At 43.2% G+C, this 18,043-nt stretch overlaps 1 protein-coding gene and 1 long non-coding RNA gene across 2 annotated transcripts in view; one reads left to right on the plus strand and one right to left on the minus strand.

Moving 5' to 3' along the window:
* Positions 1-14,102, plus strand: part of LOC103456976 (melanoma receptor tyrosine-protein kinase) — a 25,366-nt gene extending 11,264 nt beyond the window's left edge. Inside the window, exons 3-27 of the mRNA XM_008396862.2 lie at positions 1-145; positions 605-809; positions 1,543-1,677; positions 1,757-1,825; positions 1,914-2,032; positions 3,114-3,255; positions 3,438-3,551; positions 3,620-3,746; positions 4,246-4,319; positions 4,404-4,497; positions 4,567-4,878; positions 4,956-5,046; positions 5,283-5,440; positions 5,537-5,569; positions 5,992-6,136; positions 6,252-6,374; positions 6,461-6,559; positions 7,844-8,029; positions 8,327-8,482; positions 8,570-8,645; positions 9,553-9,699; positions 9,782-9,879; positions 10,104-10,241; positions 11,670-11,760; positions 11,936-14,102. Coding sequence (XP_008395084.1) covers positions 1-145; positions 605-809; positions 1,543-1,677; positions 1,757-1,825; positions 1,914-2,032; positions 3,114-3,255; positions 3,438-3,551; positions 3,620-3,746; positions 4,246-4,319; positions 4,404-4,497; positions 4,567-4,878; positions 4,956-5,046; positions 5,283-5,440; positions 5,537-5,569; positions 5,992-6,136; positions 6,252-6,374; positions 6,461-6,559; positions 7,844-8,029; positions 8,327-8,482; positions 8,570-8,645; positions 9,553-9,699; positions 9,782-9,879; positions 10,104-10,241; positions 11,670-11,760; positions 11,936-12,270 — 3,412 coding nt within the window. The 3' untranslated portion in view covers positions 12,271-14,102. The remainder of the gene's footprint in view (positions 146-604; positions 810-1,542; positions 1,678-1,756; positions 1,826-1,913; positions 2,033-3,113; positions 3,256-3,437; positions 3,552-3,619; positions 3,747-4,245; positions 4,320-4,403; positions 4,498-4,566; positions 4,879-4,955; positions 5,047-5,282; positions 5,441-5,536; positions 5,570-5,991; positions 6,137-6,251; positions 6,375-6,460; positions 6,560-7,843; positions 8,030-8,326; positions 8,483-8,569; positions 8,646-9,552; positions 9,700-9,781; positions 9,880-10,103; positions 10,242-11,669; positions 11,761-11,935) is intronic.
* LOC103456975 (uncharacterized) lies at positions 11,101-14,323 on the minus strand. The gene is made up of 3 exons (XR_532353.2): positions 14,229-14,323; positions 11,626-11,785; positions 11,101-11,499 (listed from the first exon to the last, which is right to left on the minus strand). It is a non-coding gene; the product is annotated as an uncharacterized LOC103456975 (long non-coding RNA).
* Positions 14,324-18,043: the final 3,720 nt, after the last annotated feature.

Here is an 18,043-nt window from a genome sequence, read left to right on the forward strand (position 1 = left end):
GGGGATGAGCAACCAGCTGACCATGCTGGACAATCATGAGCATCACTACCACATCATGAAGAAGATGTACTCCGGCTGCAACGTGGTTCTGGAGAACCTGGAGATCACCTACACCCAGGAGCACCAGGACCTGTCCTTCCTCCAGGTGAGTCCGGTCCGGGTCACGTCATCACGCTGCTGGTTCTCCCTCCAGACGGACATGTTTCTGATCAAACTGCTGATAAAGTTTCTAAAGATGTGGCAACACCAGACATGTCAAACTGATCACGTCACTTTCAGTTCTTTGTTCTTTTAAGGTTTACATTTTAATCCTCTGAAAGGTTTTGACACGAAAACAAAGCTCCTGATCCAGACATCGTCTCTGTTTTCGTTCTAACCAGATTTTCCTGTGATCTTTGTTCAGTAGTTCATCTGTTCTAAACTCAAGAAACGATCTTTTGTGATAAAACCTATTTTAAATTTGATCATTAATTTGGGATTTGAGCTGCCAGTTGTTTCTCATAAAATACTGAACTGACTTGTTAATGTAAACTCTGTCATAACGCCTCGGCTGAAGGTTGTTGGATAGCTTCAGGCCTTCAGCTCTTTCTCTCCGTCTCCTCAGTCCATCCAGGAAGTTGGGGGTTACGTCCTGATCGCCATGAACGAGGTGTCCACCATCCCACTGGTCAATCTGCGTCTGATCCGGGGACAGAACCTCCATGAGGGCAAGTACGCCCTGCTGGTCATGTCCAACTACTACAGGAACCTGTCGTCGTCAGTGGTTTACCAGGTTGGCCTGAAGCAGCTGCAGCTCAGCAACCTGACCGGTGGGTGCAGCAGCATCTGGACGATGCTATAAACACAAGCAAATGTCATCAATCAGGAGGAGAAGGGTCAACATTACAGATGTGTCCCAAACCAACAAAAACCGCAGAGAAAGTCTGTAGCTGAGGGAATATTAGCTGATGTGTCAGAAATGTGTAGGACAAGCGACGCTAGAGGAGCTTTAAAACCCACAGGATTGCGCAAATAAAGGTTTGTCAGTTGGAGTTCTTGGCAGCTGGTTGAGTGGGTGGAGCTGCAGGATCGTTTAAAAGCCTTCTTTCAACAGAACATTGAGACCTGGCAGCAGGAAACGGACCGCTCCTTGGCAATTTGTGCCTGATGACGTATGACGTTCAGCTTAATTGGTTTGGTTGAGTCACACCTCTGCTGTGAACACATGGCTTCATAATGCTGGACTGGTTTGGTGGCTGGTTGATCAATTTATGCTTTTTACCACAAAACGGTTTACAGAAGCAGAAACGTTTAGTGAAAAAGAAAAAGCTCCAGTCAGAAATGTCACCTTTATGAAAAACCCTCAGATTTTTGAGGTTCTTCTTGTCAGGATTAAAATGTCTAATCTCGTTTCTGCTGTCATGTTTCTGGTTTCATGTTCAGTCTCTGGTTGATCCTCAATGTATTTTTAAAGTTGCTGAAATGCATCATGAACAATTTGTCAGTTGTTGAGTGAAACCTGTATTTTTACAGACATTCATTGTTACACTTTGCCTCCAACAGAGATTGTGTCAGGAGGAGTGAAGGTCAGCCACAACCCTCTGCTGTGCAACATGGAAACCATCAACTGGTGGGATATCGTGGATAAAACCAGCAATCCCTCCATCTACCTCACACAACAAACGTTTGAACGCCAATGTATGGAAAACATTTGTAAAATATTCATTAATGTTCTCATCCTGGCTGAACGTTGTTGGTAACATGAATGTGTTTGCAGGTCAGAAGTGTGACCCCGGCTGTGTTAACGGGTCGTGTTGGGCACCCGGACCGGGTCACTGCCAGAAATGTAAAGTCTTCCACTGTTTCTTTTACATTCCTCCATCCTGGCTGTTTGAGTTGAGTGAGTTCACGAATCTGCCTCCTGCCTCCATCAGTCACCAAGCTGCTGTGTGCTGAGCAGTGCAGCAGGAGGTGCCGCGGCCCCAAACCCATCGACTGCTGCAACGAACACTGTGCTGCGGGCTGCACCGGACCCAGAGCCACAGACTGTCTGGTCCGTATCAGATGATCATAATCACATTTCATGTAAAAGTACTATTGACTTCAATGACTTTTTTCATGAAAGTTGCTACTGATCACCACATAAACTAATATTCTTGATGTCCATAATTACTTTTATGGAAAAGCCTAAGTGCTCAGCCACCCAGTCTACAGGTGCTTTGTGGACCTGGAGGTGTTCAGCTGTGAGGTCACTGCAGGAGGGTGAAGTTACAGGTCATTTGATTCAGGCTGTTAGGTTTTGACTGGTGCAAGAGCTGGCAGAGGTTAAAAAGACTTGTTTCCAGTGAGAGTTGCCCCTTGTAACTGTCCTGTTCACAACTTCAATGGACCAATGTTTTAGGCACAACCAGGATATTGAGGATCCATTGTCTGAGGATCGGACCTCTGCTTTTTGTAGACGATGTGGTTCTTCTGCCTTCATCAAACCGTGATCTCCAGGTTTCACTGGAGCGATTTGAAACCAAGTGTTGACCATGGTCTTGAGCCAGAAAAGGGTTGAGTGTCTTCTCCAGGTCAGGACAATGTCCTGTCTCGGGTGGAGGAGCTGAAGTATCTTGAGGTCTTGTTCACAAACGAGGGAGAATGGAGCAGGAGGCTGATGGGTGGATTGGTGCTGCGTCTGCAGTGAAGCCAGTACTGTTCCGGTCTGTTGTGGTGAAAAGAGAGCTGAGTCAAAAGACGAAAGTCTTGATTTACTAGTTGATCTACGTTCCTACCCCATCTCTGGCCACAAAGAGGAGCTGACTCCAGTGACAGGCAGAGGGAAGTCTGGGCTTCAGCCCAGGTTAAGGAGAAGATTATTACATGTTATATTCAATATGTTAGCTAAAAAGGTGTAAATATAAAGAACATTGACGATCACCATGTAGGTATTGAGTGGGTTTCACCATCTGGGCTTTGGATTGAACTTTTCTTCATCACCGGTGGAAATTCATTGAGATTTTTATAAATTTATTTTTGCTCAGACATAACCTCAACAGTTCCAAAGAGTTTTGCTTCCTGTGACTCACAAAGATCCGCTCTACTGTTTAGTTAACAGACGTACGGCTCATGTCCAGTCTTTGTTTCTACAGGCCTGTAGGGACTTCAACGATGATGGGACCTGTAAGGACACCTGTCCTCCGCCGAAAATCTATGACCGCGCCAGCCACCAGGTGGTGGACAACCCCAACACCAAGTACACTTTCGGAGCCGCTTGTGTCAAGGAATGCCCTAGTAAGTATAAAAAGTGTTACATGTAGAAATAGCTCACTTTAGATGAAGAACTGATTATGTGACAATTTTTGAGGTTCTTGGAAATGCAGCTTTTGATCTGTCCTGCAGCTGGTAAACATCTGTCAGTAAGTTGCCCGTTGTTTCATCTCTGATGTTGTCTTAATGTTTGTCTTTCTTCCCAGGTAACTACGTAGTGACAGAGGGCGCATGTGTTCGCTCTTGTGGTGCAGGAATGCATGAGATAGACGAGAATGGCAAACGGAGTTGCAAGCCATGCGATGGAGTCTGTCCCAAAGGTAGACCAAGGCACGCACACACACACACACAGAGCAGATTCCCAGAGTTGTTCTTGTTCTTCCTGCAGTGTGTGATGGAATTAGAATCGGGTCTCTAACCAACACTATTGCTGTGAACTCAACCAACATCGGGTCCTTCAGGAACTGCACCAAGATCAACGGCGACATCATCCTCATCAAGAACTCCTTTGAAGGGTGAGAAGTCTTCACCTTTTCTTCTTACATTTCTGTTCTTCCACCATCCATCATGCTGACCCTCTGTGGGGTCATGAAGGGACCTGGTGCCGATCTGCAAGGGTCAACCTGGACAGGTCACCAACAGCAACACACTCTTAAATTTGCTCCTTGAAAATGAAGCTCCTTCCTACTGATTAATGCAGGCATATGAATTCAGGAAGTTATTATTCTGAATGCAGGTGAGCCACTGATCAGTAGTTGGGTTCAGAGGCTCTCAGGTCGAGTTCAACAGGATGATCCAAGTTTTTTCATGCTTCACAAACGAATGTTTGATTGATGCCAAAATAAGAAGCAATATAAAACCTACCAGTGATTTCCATAAATCCAGAGTTTAATTGTCCAGACTGAAAGCTGTACATGACTTTATGTCCAGTGTTGATTGTTATCGTCTCTGAAACTGATTCTGGTTGAATGTTCTGCTCTGATGTCGGTGACGATGTAACGGCTGTTCTTCCAGGGATCCACATTACAACATCGGGCCGATGGATCCTGAGCATCTGTGGAACCTGACGACAGTGAAGGAAATCACTGGTAGGTTTTCCTGTTGGCTTTGCCTTTAGATCAGAAACATGTCTGCAGAAACCAGCCTCAGAGTTCAGCTTGTTGGTGTGGTAGGTTTCCTGGTGATCATGTGGTGGCCTGAAAACATGACGTCTCTGTCGGTGTTCGAGAACCTGGAAATTATCAGAGGAAGAACTAAGTTTTCCAGGTTAGTTTCTGGGTTTCTTTTCCCAGAAAGTTTTCCCAGCTGTGGACCAACTAAATGTTTTCCTCCCAGAGAGTTCAGCTTTGTGGTGGTTCAGGTGAGTCACCTGCAGTGGCTCGGTCTGCGCTCCCTGAAGGAGGTGAGCGCTGGGAATGTGATCCTGAAGAACATGCCAAAGCTGCGTTACACCAACACCATCAACTGGAGGCGCTTGTTCCGATCTGAGGACCAGATCATAAAGAATGACATCAGCAGTGAGAATCAAACCTGCAACCACGAGTGCTCAGAGGACGGCTGCTGGGGCCCGGGGCCCACAATGTGTGTCTCCTGTCTGCATGTGGACAGAGGGGGGCGCTGTGTGGCATCCTGCAACCTGCTGCAGGGGTGAGAGACCTGCAGTCTGCACATCAGCTGTACTTCTGATTTGATTTTACTTGATTGATTCCATTTTCTTGGTGCAGTGAACCCAGAGAGGCCCAGGTGGACGGCAGGTGTGTTCAGTGCCACCAGGAGTGTTTGCTGCAGACCGACAGCCTGACCTGCTCCGGTCCAGTGAGTTCACATCAACTCAACCAATGTCTGAAAGATTAGAGCTTTTACATTTTAATTCAGAATCCATTTTACTCACAGGAGAAACACTGCAGATCCAAACAGGATCCCACATCTTCTTCTGAGATCAAACTCTCTGATTCCATAAACTGACCTTTTGCCATAATTTGTTGCAATTTGAATTAAATGCTTTGCCTGAATTTGTGTTATCTCTGAGTATTAAAGCCTTTTTCATGCAGGGGCCAGCCAACTGCTCCAAGTGTGAGCATTTTCAAGATGGCCCCCAATGCATCCCTCGCTGCCCGCACGGCATGATGGGAGATGGAGACACTTTAATCTGGAAATATGCGGATAAGATGGGCCAATGCCAGCCGTGCCATCAGAACTGCACCCAAGGGTAAAACTTCTTCCTGAGACTTTATCATGAAGGTCTGAAGTTTAAACCAGCAGAGAAAAGAACTGAAGGTTCATTTTACTGTCTTTGTGTCTGTAGGTGTTCTGGTCCTGGACTGTCTGGATGTAAAGGGTAAAACTACAAATAAAACCACAAACATAAAGCAAAACATGAACAAAAACATCAACAATGCTGAGTTTATTTGCCAGTCGACTGGTTGRCGAAATGTTCTGTGACTGAACCACCTGAACTAACAGGATCAGGTCTGAAAATAGAAAAAAATAATTTACACATCAACACCAAATTCAGTAGCAATGCTCTGTCCAAACATAGCATCAGTCTGTTGGGTTAGCTTAGCCGTCTTCACACCAGACAACCTTCCTGTGAGTCATTGGGCGGGACAGAAATAATGACATCATATTGATCAGGAATTAATCTGATTATGTCGATGTAAATGGAAGTTCACATGATGATTTCTTCCAGTTTGGATCGGAAGGTGTATAAACCGGACTGTTTTTTTTGACTCATCTGTTTTTTGGTCTGTTTTCCACCAGCGTTAACGGACACTCCTCTCTGGCAGTGGGTGTGGTCAGTGGACTCCTGATCACTGTAATTGTGGCACTGCTCATCCTGGTTCTGCTGCGGCGCCGGCGAATCAAACGGAAGAGGACAATACGGCGCCTGCTCCAAGAGAAGGAGGTGAGCATCACTCTTAAAACACAACTCTGGCTTTGGAAGTGATTTGAGAACGTCAAACGGAGACAAACTCTCCGTCCGAAGCTGGTTGTTCCTGATGTTGTTGGACACGTTGCAGCTGGTGGAGCCGTTAACTCCGAGCGGTCAGGCTCCCAACCAGGCCTTCCTGAGAATCCTGAAGGAGACGGAGTTCAAGAAGGACCGAGTTCTGGGCTCCGGGGCCTTTGGGACGGTCTATAAGGTACCAACACTAACTGAAGGCAGAAGACCTCGTTAGAAACTCTCTCCTCCTGAGATGATGAAATAACTCACTTCGTCTCTGTTCAGGGTCTGTGGAACCCTGACGGAGAAAACATCCGGATCCCAGTCGCCATCAAAGTTCTGAGAGAGGCTACGTCACCGAAAGTCAACCAGGAAGTCCTGGACGTAAGGCTTTGCTTCTCCTCTGGTTCGGTTTGCTCAAGAGCCGTGGTGGGACCCCCACCTTCGTCTTGTTTTGTGTTTTACATCTGCTGGCTCTTCTGAACAGAAAGAACACGGCTCAGTACGGTGTTGGGTCTGCTCCCTTTGGACAGAACCAGTATTTAGTAGGATTACCGTTTCTGTTTCTGCCCAGATTTTCTCATCGTTAATCAGAAACCAATCCTGAGCTCACCGCTGATCCCACAGCCCGATGTGATTCATTAGCAGAGAAATATTTACATTCTGTCTGGGATTCTTTAAACAGGATATTACACAGTTTCTCTCCTGCCTCCGTCCTTCAGTTCTTCATTTCAAACCGTCAGAGATCATGTTGTACATCCCTGTAGGACTCATCTCATCTCCAACAGCTGCTGTTTCCTGCCATATGTAGCATTCACAGTTAAAGGGTGATTGATGGGAATGGATGTTGAGCCACAATAGCTCTGAATACGTTACACTGGACAATAATACAAAGAAAATAGAGAAAACTTCTGTCACAAAACAGAAGGTGAACATTTTGATAAACTGAGATTTGTATTGAAATGTTTTCAGAATTAAATTTAAAAAGTAAACAGAAAATGTTAGCAACTGAAAACATTTATTACATATGAAGGAAACTCATGTAGGACAATTTTCACTTGATAAATTCAAAAATCAAAGGATGAAAAAAAGGGCAGAAAGATAAATAAAATGTATATTTATTTGTCTGTTATGTTTTAATATTGTTGCATAAATCAGAATTAATACGTCACATGAACAAATTAACATTATTTTGTGGTTTCATAAAGTGAATTTCTGATTTAAAATCACTCCATACTTTTAAATAATGCAGGATTTATTAGTTTTTGGAACAAACATTCCACATCACATAGCTATAACTTTGTAAATTTATAAATTAGTTTTTAATTATCTAAATATATCTGACCAGCTAAATATCTGCAAAGTTTTTCTGTTTATCGACTATTAATATAAGTTAAAACAATTCATACTTTCATATTTCTCTGCAGTTATATACACATAGTTAATTATTAATGAAGTGAATTTGACTCTTAAAGCATTAAACCGTGTTTTATTATATGAAGTAATTATTTATTAAAGATGACCAGACGATATTTCTCACCTGCTCTGCCGTGTCGTGTTTATGGACCGTTGGTGTTGCTGATGCTGCAGGTTTTAATTCTTTATTAAAGATGAATGTGTGATATTCATGGACCGCTGGTGTTTGGGACTCTGCGGGTTTCCCTGCAGGAGGCCTACGTGATGGCGAGCGTGGACCATCCTCACGTCTGCCGCCTGCTGGGCATCTGCCTGACGTCGGCCGTGCAGCTGGTGACGCAGCTGATGCCGTACGGCTGCCTGCTGGACTACGTCCGGCAGCACCAGGAGCGGATCTGCGGCCAGTGGCTGCTGAACTGGTGTGTTCAGATCGCCAAGGTGAGCCAGGAACCTCGGCGCTCGGTAATCCTGCTGAGGCTCGTTAACCTGAACGCATCAGGATGAAGGAGCGTTAATCTCTTCATCCCGTCTGAAATGTTTAGATGCTGGGAAAATGTAAATGAGATTAGAGTGAATTTGGGTTGTTCTGGATCACACGGTCTGGGGAACTTTTCCCAACGTTGACTTAAAGTTAAAACCAACATTTCATGGTAGCCTGGACAAAATAATGGAATTCAAATATTTATCTATTTACCGGTTAGTTCTGGTTTGTTAAATGACACGCTGCTGGTTCAGGGGATGAACTACCTGGAAGAGCGCCACCTGGTGCACCGCGACCTGGCAGCCAGGAACGTCTTGCTGAAAAACCCGAACCACGTCAAGATCACGGACTTCGGTCTGTCCAAGCTGCTGACGGCTGACGAGAAGGAATACCACGCTGACGGAGGAAAGGTGCCGTGGCAACGCCTGTTGGTTTCTGTTTGCTGTTCAAACTGAAAACATGTCGGAGACGAATCACCGCTGCATCTCTGTGAGCAGGTTCCCATCAAGTGGATGGCTTTGGAGTCGATCCTCCAGTGGACCTACACCCATCAGAGCGACGTGTGGAGCTACGGTGAGGAATCGTCCCCACAGCGCCCCCTACCTGCCTTCGCCTCCTGTTAGCCGGTTTAAACATCTGAAACGGCACAGCCAGAGGATCGAGACTGAATAAGATATTTTTACACTATTAGTGAATATTGATTGCATCTCTTGTTCAAAAGGTTAAATGCTTGAAACTCAAAGCAGTGAGGTGAACAGATACTGCACATCAGTGTTGGCATGTAATCCTGATAATATTGATTTATTCCTGATTGTATTTAGTCTGATCGTGGAAATCTTACCAGTTTTCCTCTCTGGATCTAGAATGCGTGATTTGTGTTACAAAAAGTTCAAACTTAGGGCTCTTAGTTTAGCAGAAATCCCATCTTGCGTTGAAAGGATGTGGAGTTGATTTATGGAGCTCAGGACGTTCCTCCAGTAGCAGTCAGTCAAGCCACAAATCTGAAGAAGCCTCTGACTGGAGACTGTTGCAGCCCAACATCCAGGCAGCAGAAACTTTAGTAACACAGCAACACATCCTGGATGACTCCATCAGTTAGCATGCTCTGCTAATCCGCCTCATTTGCTTTTGCTGCTCCTCTTTAAACCTCTGGTTGGCCGTGAGGTCAGAAAGATGTTGGAGTAGGGGACATGATCGATGGATCATGAACTTCTTCCTTCTCTCTCTGTTCTGCATCTCTGAAGCCTCCTTTCTACCTCCTCTGGGATTTGGGGTCAAAGTTCAGGTGATATTTTATCTACCTGAGATCCACAAATCGGGTAGAAGAATCCGTTGACAGGACAGCTACGAGTCATTCTAGCTATAAATGGCTAAGAGTGTTCCTGCAGAAAATAAGGAAATTGTTCTCTGTTTATGCGGTGTTATCGCTAGGCTAGGCTAGGCTAGGCTAACGCAGCTAAAGTCACTCCTGTCTCTGCAGGTGTGACAGTTTGGGAGTTGATGACGTTCGGATCCAAACCGTATGACGGCATCCCGGCCAAGGATATCGCCTCGGTGCTGGAGAACGGAGAGCGGCTGCCGCAGCCTCCCATCTGCACCATCGAAGTCTACATGATCATCCTGAAGTGTAAGAGCTGACCTGCAGGTGGCGCTGCAGGCTGGCTGGGGCTGCTTCCTCACGGTAGTGTGTTGTCTCCGTCTGCCTGCAGGCTGGATGATCGACCCGAACAGCAGACCCAGGTTCAGAGAGCTGGTGGGCGAGTTCTCCCAGATGGCCCGGGACCCGTCCAGGTACCTGGTCATACAGGTACGCCACCGCCTCCACCTGCTCTACCAACCCCACCCGCTCCACCTGATCCTACTATAAAACACTAACGGAACAATTCTGGGTTTTCACTTTTCAAAAAATATCTACAAAGAGTCCAAATCAAAATATAAATGTTTTTCATTAAGTAACTGAACATTAAGAAGTGAATCTAATAAAATGTGGAATATTAAACCGTATTTTATGGTCTCTGACTTGTTTCCCAGGGCAACCTGCCGACTCCGTCCGACCGGAGGCTTTTCTCCCGCCTGCTGAGCTCGGACGACGATGTCGTCGACGCCGATGAATACCTGCTGCCGTACAAACGGATAAACCGCCAGGGCAGCGAGCCCTGCATCCCGGCGGTAAAAACTCTGATGCTAACTGAACCATAGCCTGAAAAAAGTCCTGGGAACCTCGGAAAGTCCGAGGTTCCTCACCGGCTGGGTCTCAGAATCCAACATGGCCACCGCTCAGACAGACAGCTGTCAAGATTTTCATCTGAATTTGTGTCTCAATAAACTGATCCGTATAAAACCATAAGATCAGTTAATAAAACTGTAATACAAAATTAAATCACATAAATCAGGATTTCTGAGTAGTCTGGAAAAATCTGGACTTCAGTAACATTCCAGGTCAAAAGTAGGGAGGATGTTGAATTTGTAACCTCTTTTCCATTTGGTCATGTTTTATGTTCTTCCTTCTTTCCTGCTCCTTCCTAGTATTCTTCCTTGTGTCCTTCCATCCTTCATTGTCTACTTGTCTCATTGAATAAGAGAAACGAGGAACTTTTATTTATTTATTCCTTCTTCTTTCCTTTGTCATTCTTTCATTTGTACTTTTGTTTTTTCCTTCCTACCTTCCTTAATTACTTTCCTTGTTCCTTCCTTCCTTTCTGTCTCTGGTTTTTGCAGCTTAGATATTTAAAACATTAATTTTGTTCACATATTTACCATAAATGTATCAACATTTTGTGTTTTATATCTTAAAACAGAGCTGGATTTGTTGGTGTTGGGATTTCAGTGGTAGTAAAGAACAGGCTGATGAACTGATCACCTGTCGGTGCTGATCAGACGCAGAGCAGTGAATCCGTCTCTCCTTATTCTCCCACTTCTTCCTCACATCGTGTCTTTATGAAACCTTCAAAATAAAACAGATTTGATAAATATTGGTAGAATTACATATAAATAATATACTTTCCCACCTGTATATTTACTTTTAAATGTTATAACACATGACATTCGAATATTTATAATTAAACATAATATTGTTTTATTTCTAATGTAGGCTCTTGTGTCGGATGATCTAAATCAATGTTAGGGAATAATTAAAACTTTTTTCAACTTTACTAAATCTCGGTTATCTTCATAGCGGGGCTGAACCTCAGTAATACACTGTAGCTAATATTAGCTGGTATCTGGCTGGTGCACATAAATACAGTAAAGTAATATTCTAGTTACAATATATACACAATAATATGTCCATCTTACCTATGAAACGTTTCCCCCTGAGCTCTCACGTTAATAGTCCGTCGATCTGAACAAAAATATCCGGCTTCTTCTTCTGCTGTTTTGGTTTAGCCAAGTAGGAGGGTATACCGCTCCAAGATGGCCGCCGTATTTCCTGCGCCAGAGAAGCCAATGCGGGGTCTACTGTTATATTATGTCTGATTTCAGCACACATGACCTTTTACTGCCGGCCACAAGGGGGCAGAACAATACGTAAAGTGAAAAAATGGAAATGTTTTACCCAGAATGAACCAGACTGATCCGTCTGACGTGTGTTATTTTTAGAATGGGCATCCGGTGAGAGAGAACAGCATCGCTCTCCGGTACATCTCTGACCCGACCCAGAACGCGCTGGACAAAGACCTGGATGGTCACGGTAGGTTCTGATCAGCGATCACTTCCTGCAAGAAATCAGGAAGTGATCGCAATAATGGAGTCAAACAGACAGGATACGAGTCACATGCATTTTGGATATTCTGCTAATTTAAACAAAGAGTTTCACCAAAGCAGCCGAGTCCAGGATCTAAATAAATCTGATGTTTGTGTTCCAGAGTACGTTAACCAGCCTGGGAGTGAAACCAGCAGCAGGCTGTCCGATATCTACAATCCCAACTACGAGGACCTGACGGAGGGCTGGGGCCCCGTGTCGCTGTCCTCCCAGGAGGCGGAGACCAACTTCTCCAGACCGGAGTACCTGAACACCAACCAAAACTCGCTGCCCCTGGTGTCCAGCGGCAGCATGGACGACCCCGACTACCAGGCCGACTACCAGGCTGCCTTCCCGCCGCAGACTGGAGCGCTCACTGGGAACAGCATGTTCCTCCCTGCAGCAGAGAACCTGGAGTACCTGGGACTGGGAGGCGCACTGTACACTCCTGTCCGCTAGGGGGCAGCAGCGCTCAGATAGAGTGGAGATGTGGCTTTGCTCAGATAAACTGTGGTCTGTTTTAAATTGGACCGATAACTGGATTTAACTCAGATGGTTCGTTGTCGGTTCTCCAGAGGAACCGAAACAGAACAAGAACTTCCTGTTCCTTCAGGCAAAGATCCAATCTGTTGCTCTCAGCTGATTGGATGAACCCCATCTGGAAAATGGAGCCAAACATTACTGAGATAAACTGTAAAAACATAAGCTAATTATTAGAAAAAGACTCGCTCAACTCTCCTGCTCTTACATGTGGGTTTGGATGCTGCAGGACAATCCTGGCGCTTCTGTTTCCAACATTTACAATCGTGAACTGAAAATATGCTTTTATTGTCAGTCAACATGATGTTTGTAACCTTAAATCTTTCAGAAAAAGAAAAAAACGGGTTGAAACTGGATTCTCAGGTCACACTGCTCTACTCCACATATTTATAACTGCCATTTTGTAAAAAAAAAATCTGCATTTACACAATCTGTTGATTTTCTATCAAAACAATTTTATACACGTCCTGCAAAAGCAGGTGGGAATAAAATGAAGCTTACTAAAATTTTAATTTTGTAGAAAACAACGTTGGGTGAACAAAATGACACAAACGGTTCTGATTTGTAGGTCGTAGAAGGACCGAGGAGGACATGTCCAACATGTCCCTTAATCCTCTGAGGACATCACGTTGCCACAGATACACCACAGGCAGAGTGCTTTTAAAAATCTCATCTCACCAAAATCTAAGTTTGCATGTGAACAGGAGGTGCAGACGAAGTGGAAAAATATACATTTTACTAAACATCAGAGTTGGTGGGGAGATTTTAAGAGTTTACAATTTTTTAAAGATTATTCAGTAGTCTGGAATAATCTAAACTTGTTTTAAATATAGTAAGGAGATGGAAAATGTGAACAAATCTAACTACTTGTGCTGTTAAGGTGGACAGTAGGGGGCAGTGTTCACCGTGTTGTGTTCATGCTGCGTTTTGGAAGTTCTAACTCGGGTTTTTGAGAAACATCGCACTCAGCTCAGCGCTTTTCTGAGCTGAAACTCAGAAAATTCACTCGTTCTTCTCCGTCTCTAGGCTAGCTTCTGTTAGCAAAACAGGCTAATTATTTCCCGCTGACGGGTTTACAGTGAGTTACACAATGTGTTTGACAGATTTGTTTTGAAATTCATTACCGTGCCATCTTGGAGAGGTACCGTGTGGCTTAGTGAGGTGACAGCCATATTGGATTTTGACATTCCAAGTCAAAACTCCGACTTCAAAGAAGAATTGTTCAAGTTAGTTCATTTGGAAATCAATAAGGCAAATGGAAATCAGGCAGAACAGCTCCCCCTGCTGGTGCTGCCAGGGTTCTACAAAAAACACCACTTGCACAAAGAATAGGTCAGTTTCTTGTCAATAATGATATTTTTCTTGTACTATTATTGTGAATAAATGTATTATGTTGTGTCTGTAATGTAACTTTAAATGCGTTCAAAATGAGAAGGCGTGTGTAACTCAGTGAATTTTAAGTTCAGTTCTGGACGGGAACCAGAGCAGAACCCGTCTGCCGGTCCTCACTGAGGAACACGGTTCAGCTAAACTTCACGGAACCATTTCAGTCCAAACTGTAGCACAAGGAGAACCTCCTCTTGTCTGACTTGAAATACTCACTCTTGATTGTTTGTGTTGTTGAATTTTTGAGGTCCAAGAAAGTTTGCTTTACTTGACACAAATGAGCCAAACCCTGACGTCCTGCTGCTGAATATTACTGCTAGTCTCTGTCTTTAATGTTTATTGATAAAAAACAAAGTTAAGTTTGACTGTTGCTGCTGGTTTTTATTCTCATATATATATATATATATATATATATATATATATATATATATATACACACACATCTGTGTAGACTGTTATGGTGAACAAAACACATAAATGATTTAACTTACTTTTGAAGTTTTTTCTGAAGTTTGACACATCCAGCTTAAATCCTTTGTCGTTGTTGGAGCTTTTAAAGACGTGTGAATAATTCTATAAGCATCCTTAGTAGGGCTGCACAGTGGCGCAGTTGGTAGAGCTGTTGCCTTGCAGCAAGAAGGTTCTGGGTTCGATTCCCGGCCTGGGGTCTTTCTGCATGGAGTTTGCATGTTCTCCCTGTGCGTGCGTGGGTTTTCTCCAGGTACTCCGGTTTCCTCCCACAGTCCAAAAACATGACTGTCAGGTTAATTGGCCTCTCCAAATTGCCCCTAGGTGTGAGTGTGTGTGTGTGCATGGTTGTGTGTCTCTGTGTTGCCCTGCGACAGACTGGCGACCTGTCCAGGGTGACCCCGCCTCTCGCCCGAAACATTGGCTGGAGATGGGCACCAGCACCCCTCCCGACCCCACTGAGGGAAAAAGGGTGCAAGAAAATGGATGGATGGATGGCATCCTTAGTAGTGACAAGGAGCCAATGCTAACACATTGTTAGCATTGGCACATAGACACCGGAAGTGTCTATGTGGCTAAAAAAAAATGCGGAAGTGCTCAAACGGAATTCGTAAAATAAGAATGACTTAAAATACTAATTAAGTAAAATTATTATTTTACTTAAATATTAAAATAGTGTTTTAGTATTTTAATTTCGTAATTGACATTGTTTTAAGTCATTACTTAATGCTATCGCTAACAACAAGCTAACCCATGTCATTTCTGTGTGCTTGGATCTACTGGTAAATTATTTATTTAGCTTCTGTAAACCCAAATTCGTGCTAATTGTTAATGTAAAGTCGTATTGCATTTCTACACTGTAGGTCAACCACTCGCAGCGAGCTACAGAAACATCATTAAAAACAGTTCATGGATACTTGTCTTATATCTGAAAGGACAATTTAAACGATGCTTTTCTTATGTGTAAGCTATGCTCACCCGTTAGCATCCATGTTTACTTCCGGAAACACTGAGCACTTCTTTTTACGGCGGTTGGCCCGCGTTGGCTGCTCCGGCGCAGGAAATACAGCGGCCATCTTGGAGCGGTAGTCCCTCCTACTTTGCTCAACCAAAACAGCAGAAGATGTTTCAGCACTAAGGGATATTGTCCCTGTATTGTCCCTTACTTGGATATGTCCAAGTAAGATGGACATATTATTGTTTGAGAATAGAATATTACTTTACTATATTTATGTCCACCGGTGAGATACCAGCTAATATTAGCTACAGTGCTTGATGTAAAACGGGGTTCAGCCGCTATGAAGGCTAACTGAGATTCTGTAAATCTGAACACCACAGGATGGAGCGGTTTCCCCCCCGGGGGAGAAAATTTTATTTAAAAAGCTGAATATTCTAAAAAGTATGAAGGTTATGAATACCAAGAGATATGAACAAACAGGTGTTCTGTCTATCTGTCATACCTCGTCAATCCAGCGCACCTCGTGGTAATGCGCATGCGCACATCGATGTTACGTTTCTTGTAAATCCGTCATACCTGTAGAAGTCTCATTTTGAGTTTTATTTCTCGGACGTTTACGGTAAATAAAAAAATTAAAATAAGAAAAATCTAGTTATTTCCACGCAGTGTCCAGAAAGATGTTGTCCTGCTCGTTGCCTAACAGCTTCGGTCAGCATCCAGAGTTATTTATGCTTTATTTTATAATATATTCAGCATCCAGAGTTATTTATGCTTTTTTTTATAATATATTCAGCATCCAGAGTTATTTATGCTTTTTTTATAATATATTCAGCATCCAGAGTTATTTATGCTTTTTTTATAATATATTCAGCATCCAGAGTTATTTATGCTTTTTTTATAATATATTCAGCATCCAGAGTTATTTATGCTTTTTTTATAATATATTCAGCATCCAGAGTTATTTATGCTTTTTTTATAATATATTCAGCATCCAGAGTTATTTATGCTTTTTTTAAATAATATATTTAGCATCCAGCGGTATTCATGCTTTATTTAGGACATATTCCGTGCAGTTAAAAAAAAAAATTGAAATATTAAAAAGGTAGATTAGCTACAGGGACAAAATATCCCGCGGGACCAAATTTATAGTCAAACAGTATTTGTAGTAATAGAGACGCTAAACGGGACTAATGTCTTGTTTACAGTTTGGTAACGATATTGGAAACAGCAAAAATCATTTATGTTAATATGTTTGATTAACATAGCAGCTTAATTAAATAAAATTTACCGTAAATGTCTGAGAAACATAACACAGGTATGACGGATTTATAAGAAATCTACTGAGTAAGCAGTATGTGACGTAACATCGATGTGCGCATTACCGTAAGGTATGCTGGATTGACGGGTATGATAGATAGTCAGTACTCCTGTTCTATGACAGGAAGCTGAGTAGTATAAAAGTTGAATGGTGAAAATAGCACAAAGTTTGCAGAAGAAGAGGAGGGACCGATGGTTCCCTGCCATCCCCCACTTCCAGGTCAGACTTGTGGGAATATAATGTATTTATTGCCCACAGATTCTCTTTTTTTCATAGTGYATGCTCACTGTGTGCTATTATTAAACCTAGCAACAGTTGCCATGCTGCTGACAACAATGTCATCAGCATGACTTCAAAGGATGTCTGTGTCATAAGGCCTTTCAAAGGACAACTTTGTGAYGTCATAGAGTYYGTGACTCTATGACATCATAGAGTCACGGACTCAGATAATTCTCTGGTTAGAAAGATCAGAAAGACTTTTTCCCTACTTGTATTCGAGTGAAAACTGCCTYAGAGAAGATTATTTAGACRCCTTAGCAATGAAGAYGTGTGAGAAAAATTCACAAAGTCAAGAGCATTTCACACCTAAGGTCTCTTTTTGGCAAGAAGAAGAAACAAGGTGGTTTAACACGGTCGAGCAAAGACAAACTTTCCTAGATTATACCAATATTAACTTCCTCGATGGACTTCTCTGGCAAGTGATTGACAAGGCAGCAGATGAACCGACTCTGCATATCGTGAGAGAAACCTTTTGGCAGGAACACCAGGAAGTTTTGACCTTACTTCTGAAACAAACAGGAGGATTAAATGTGGATGCACTGTCAGAGGTTTCAGAAGATCTCAGTGAACGGATTTTCCAAAGCCTTGCTGAAGACGAATTCCACTTTGCTTCTGGGCTGCATTTAATTGGACTTCTTGATTCTCCAGAAGGGCGTGAAGTTATAGTCAAAAAAATCAAACACCACCTGGAGAATCCTTCTGCTCAAAGGAAAATGTTTGCAGAAACAAAAAGAAAGATCAAAAACACCTTTTATGATACTGAGGACGACTTGTTTTCAAATGAAACTGCCTGAGTGAGGACTATACCCAGGCAGGCTTCGACCCTGGACAGTTTTTGAGGGACGGGACACGGATGGGTTTCAAACATGGAACTGAAGAAGATAGACGAAAAGTGGTCAACAATATTCTATGGCAATTCATTGACAAGTCCCGTCTTCAGTCAAGATATACTGCAAACAAAATTAAACACACCATTTTTGTGCAAAAGAAGCTCGGTGATAAACTTTGGGACAAAGTGAAAGATATAGATTTTATCATTTTCGACGGCATGGAAGAAAAACTCTGCCAGGATATCTTTCAACTGTTGTGTGGAAATCGCAGGACAGTTAAAGATTTCCTTTTTAAGATGCTCAAAAGAGACAACAGAATAGTCATCTATAAGGTCTTTGAATGTTTCAGAAGAACCCTTTCCCGTCCCAGAAAGGTCCATTTAAAGACAAGTCATCTTAAAAGGGCCTGGCAGTGGATACAACATGCCGTCTGCTGTGGAGACAGTTCAGATG

Source organism: Poecilia reticulata, linkage group LG20 (genome assembly GCF_000633615.1).
Source record: "Poecilia reticulata strain Guanapo linkage group LG20, Guppy_female_1.0+MT, whole genome shotgun sequence".
NCBI lineage: Eukaryota > Metazoa > Chordata > Actinopteri > Cyprinodontiformes > Poeciliidae > Poecilia > Poecilia reticulata.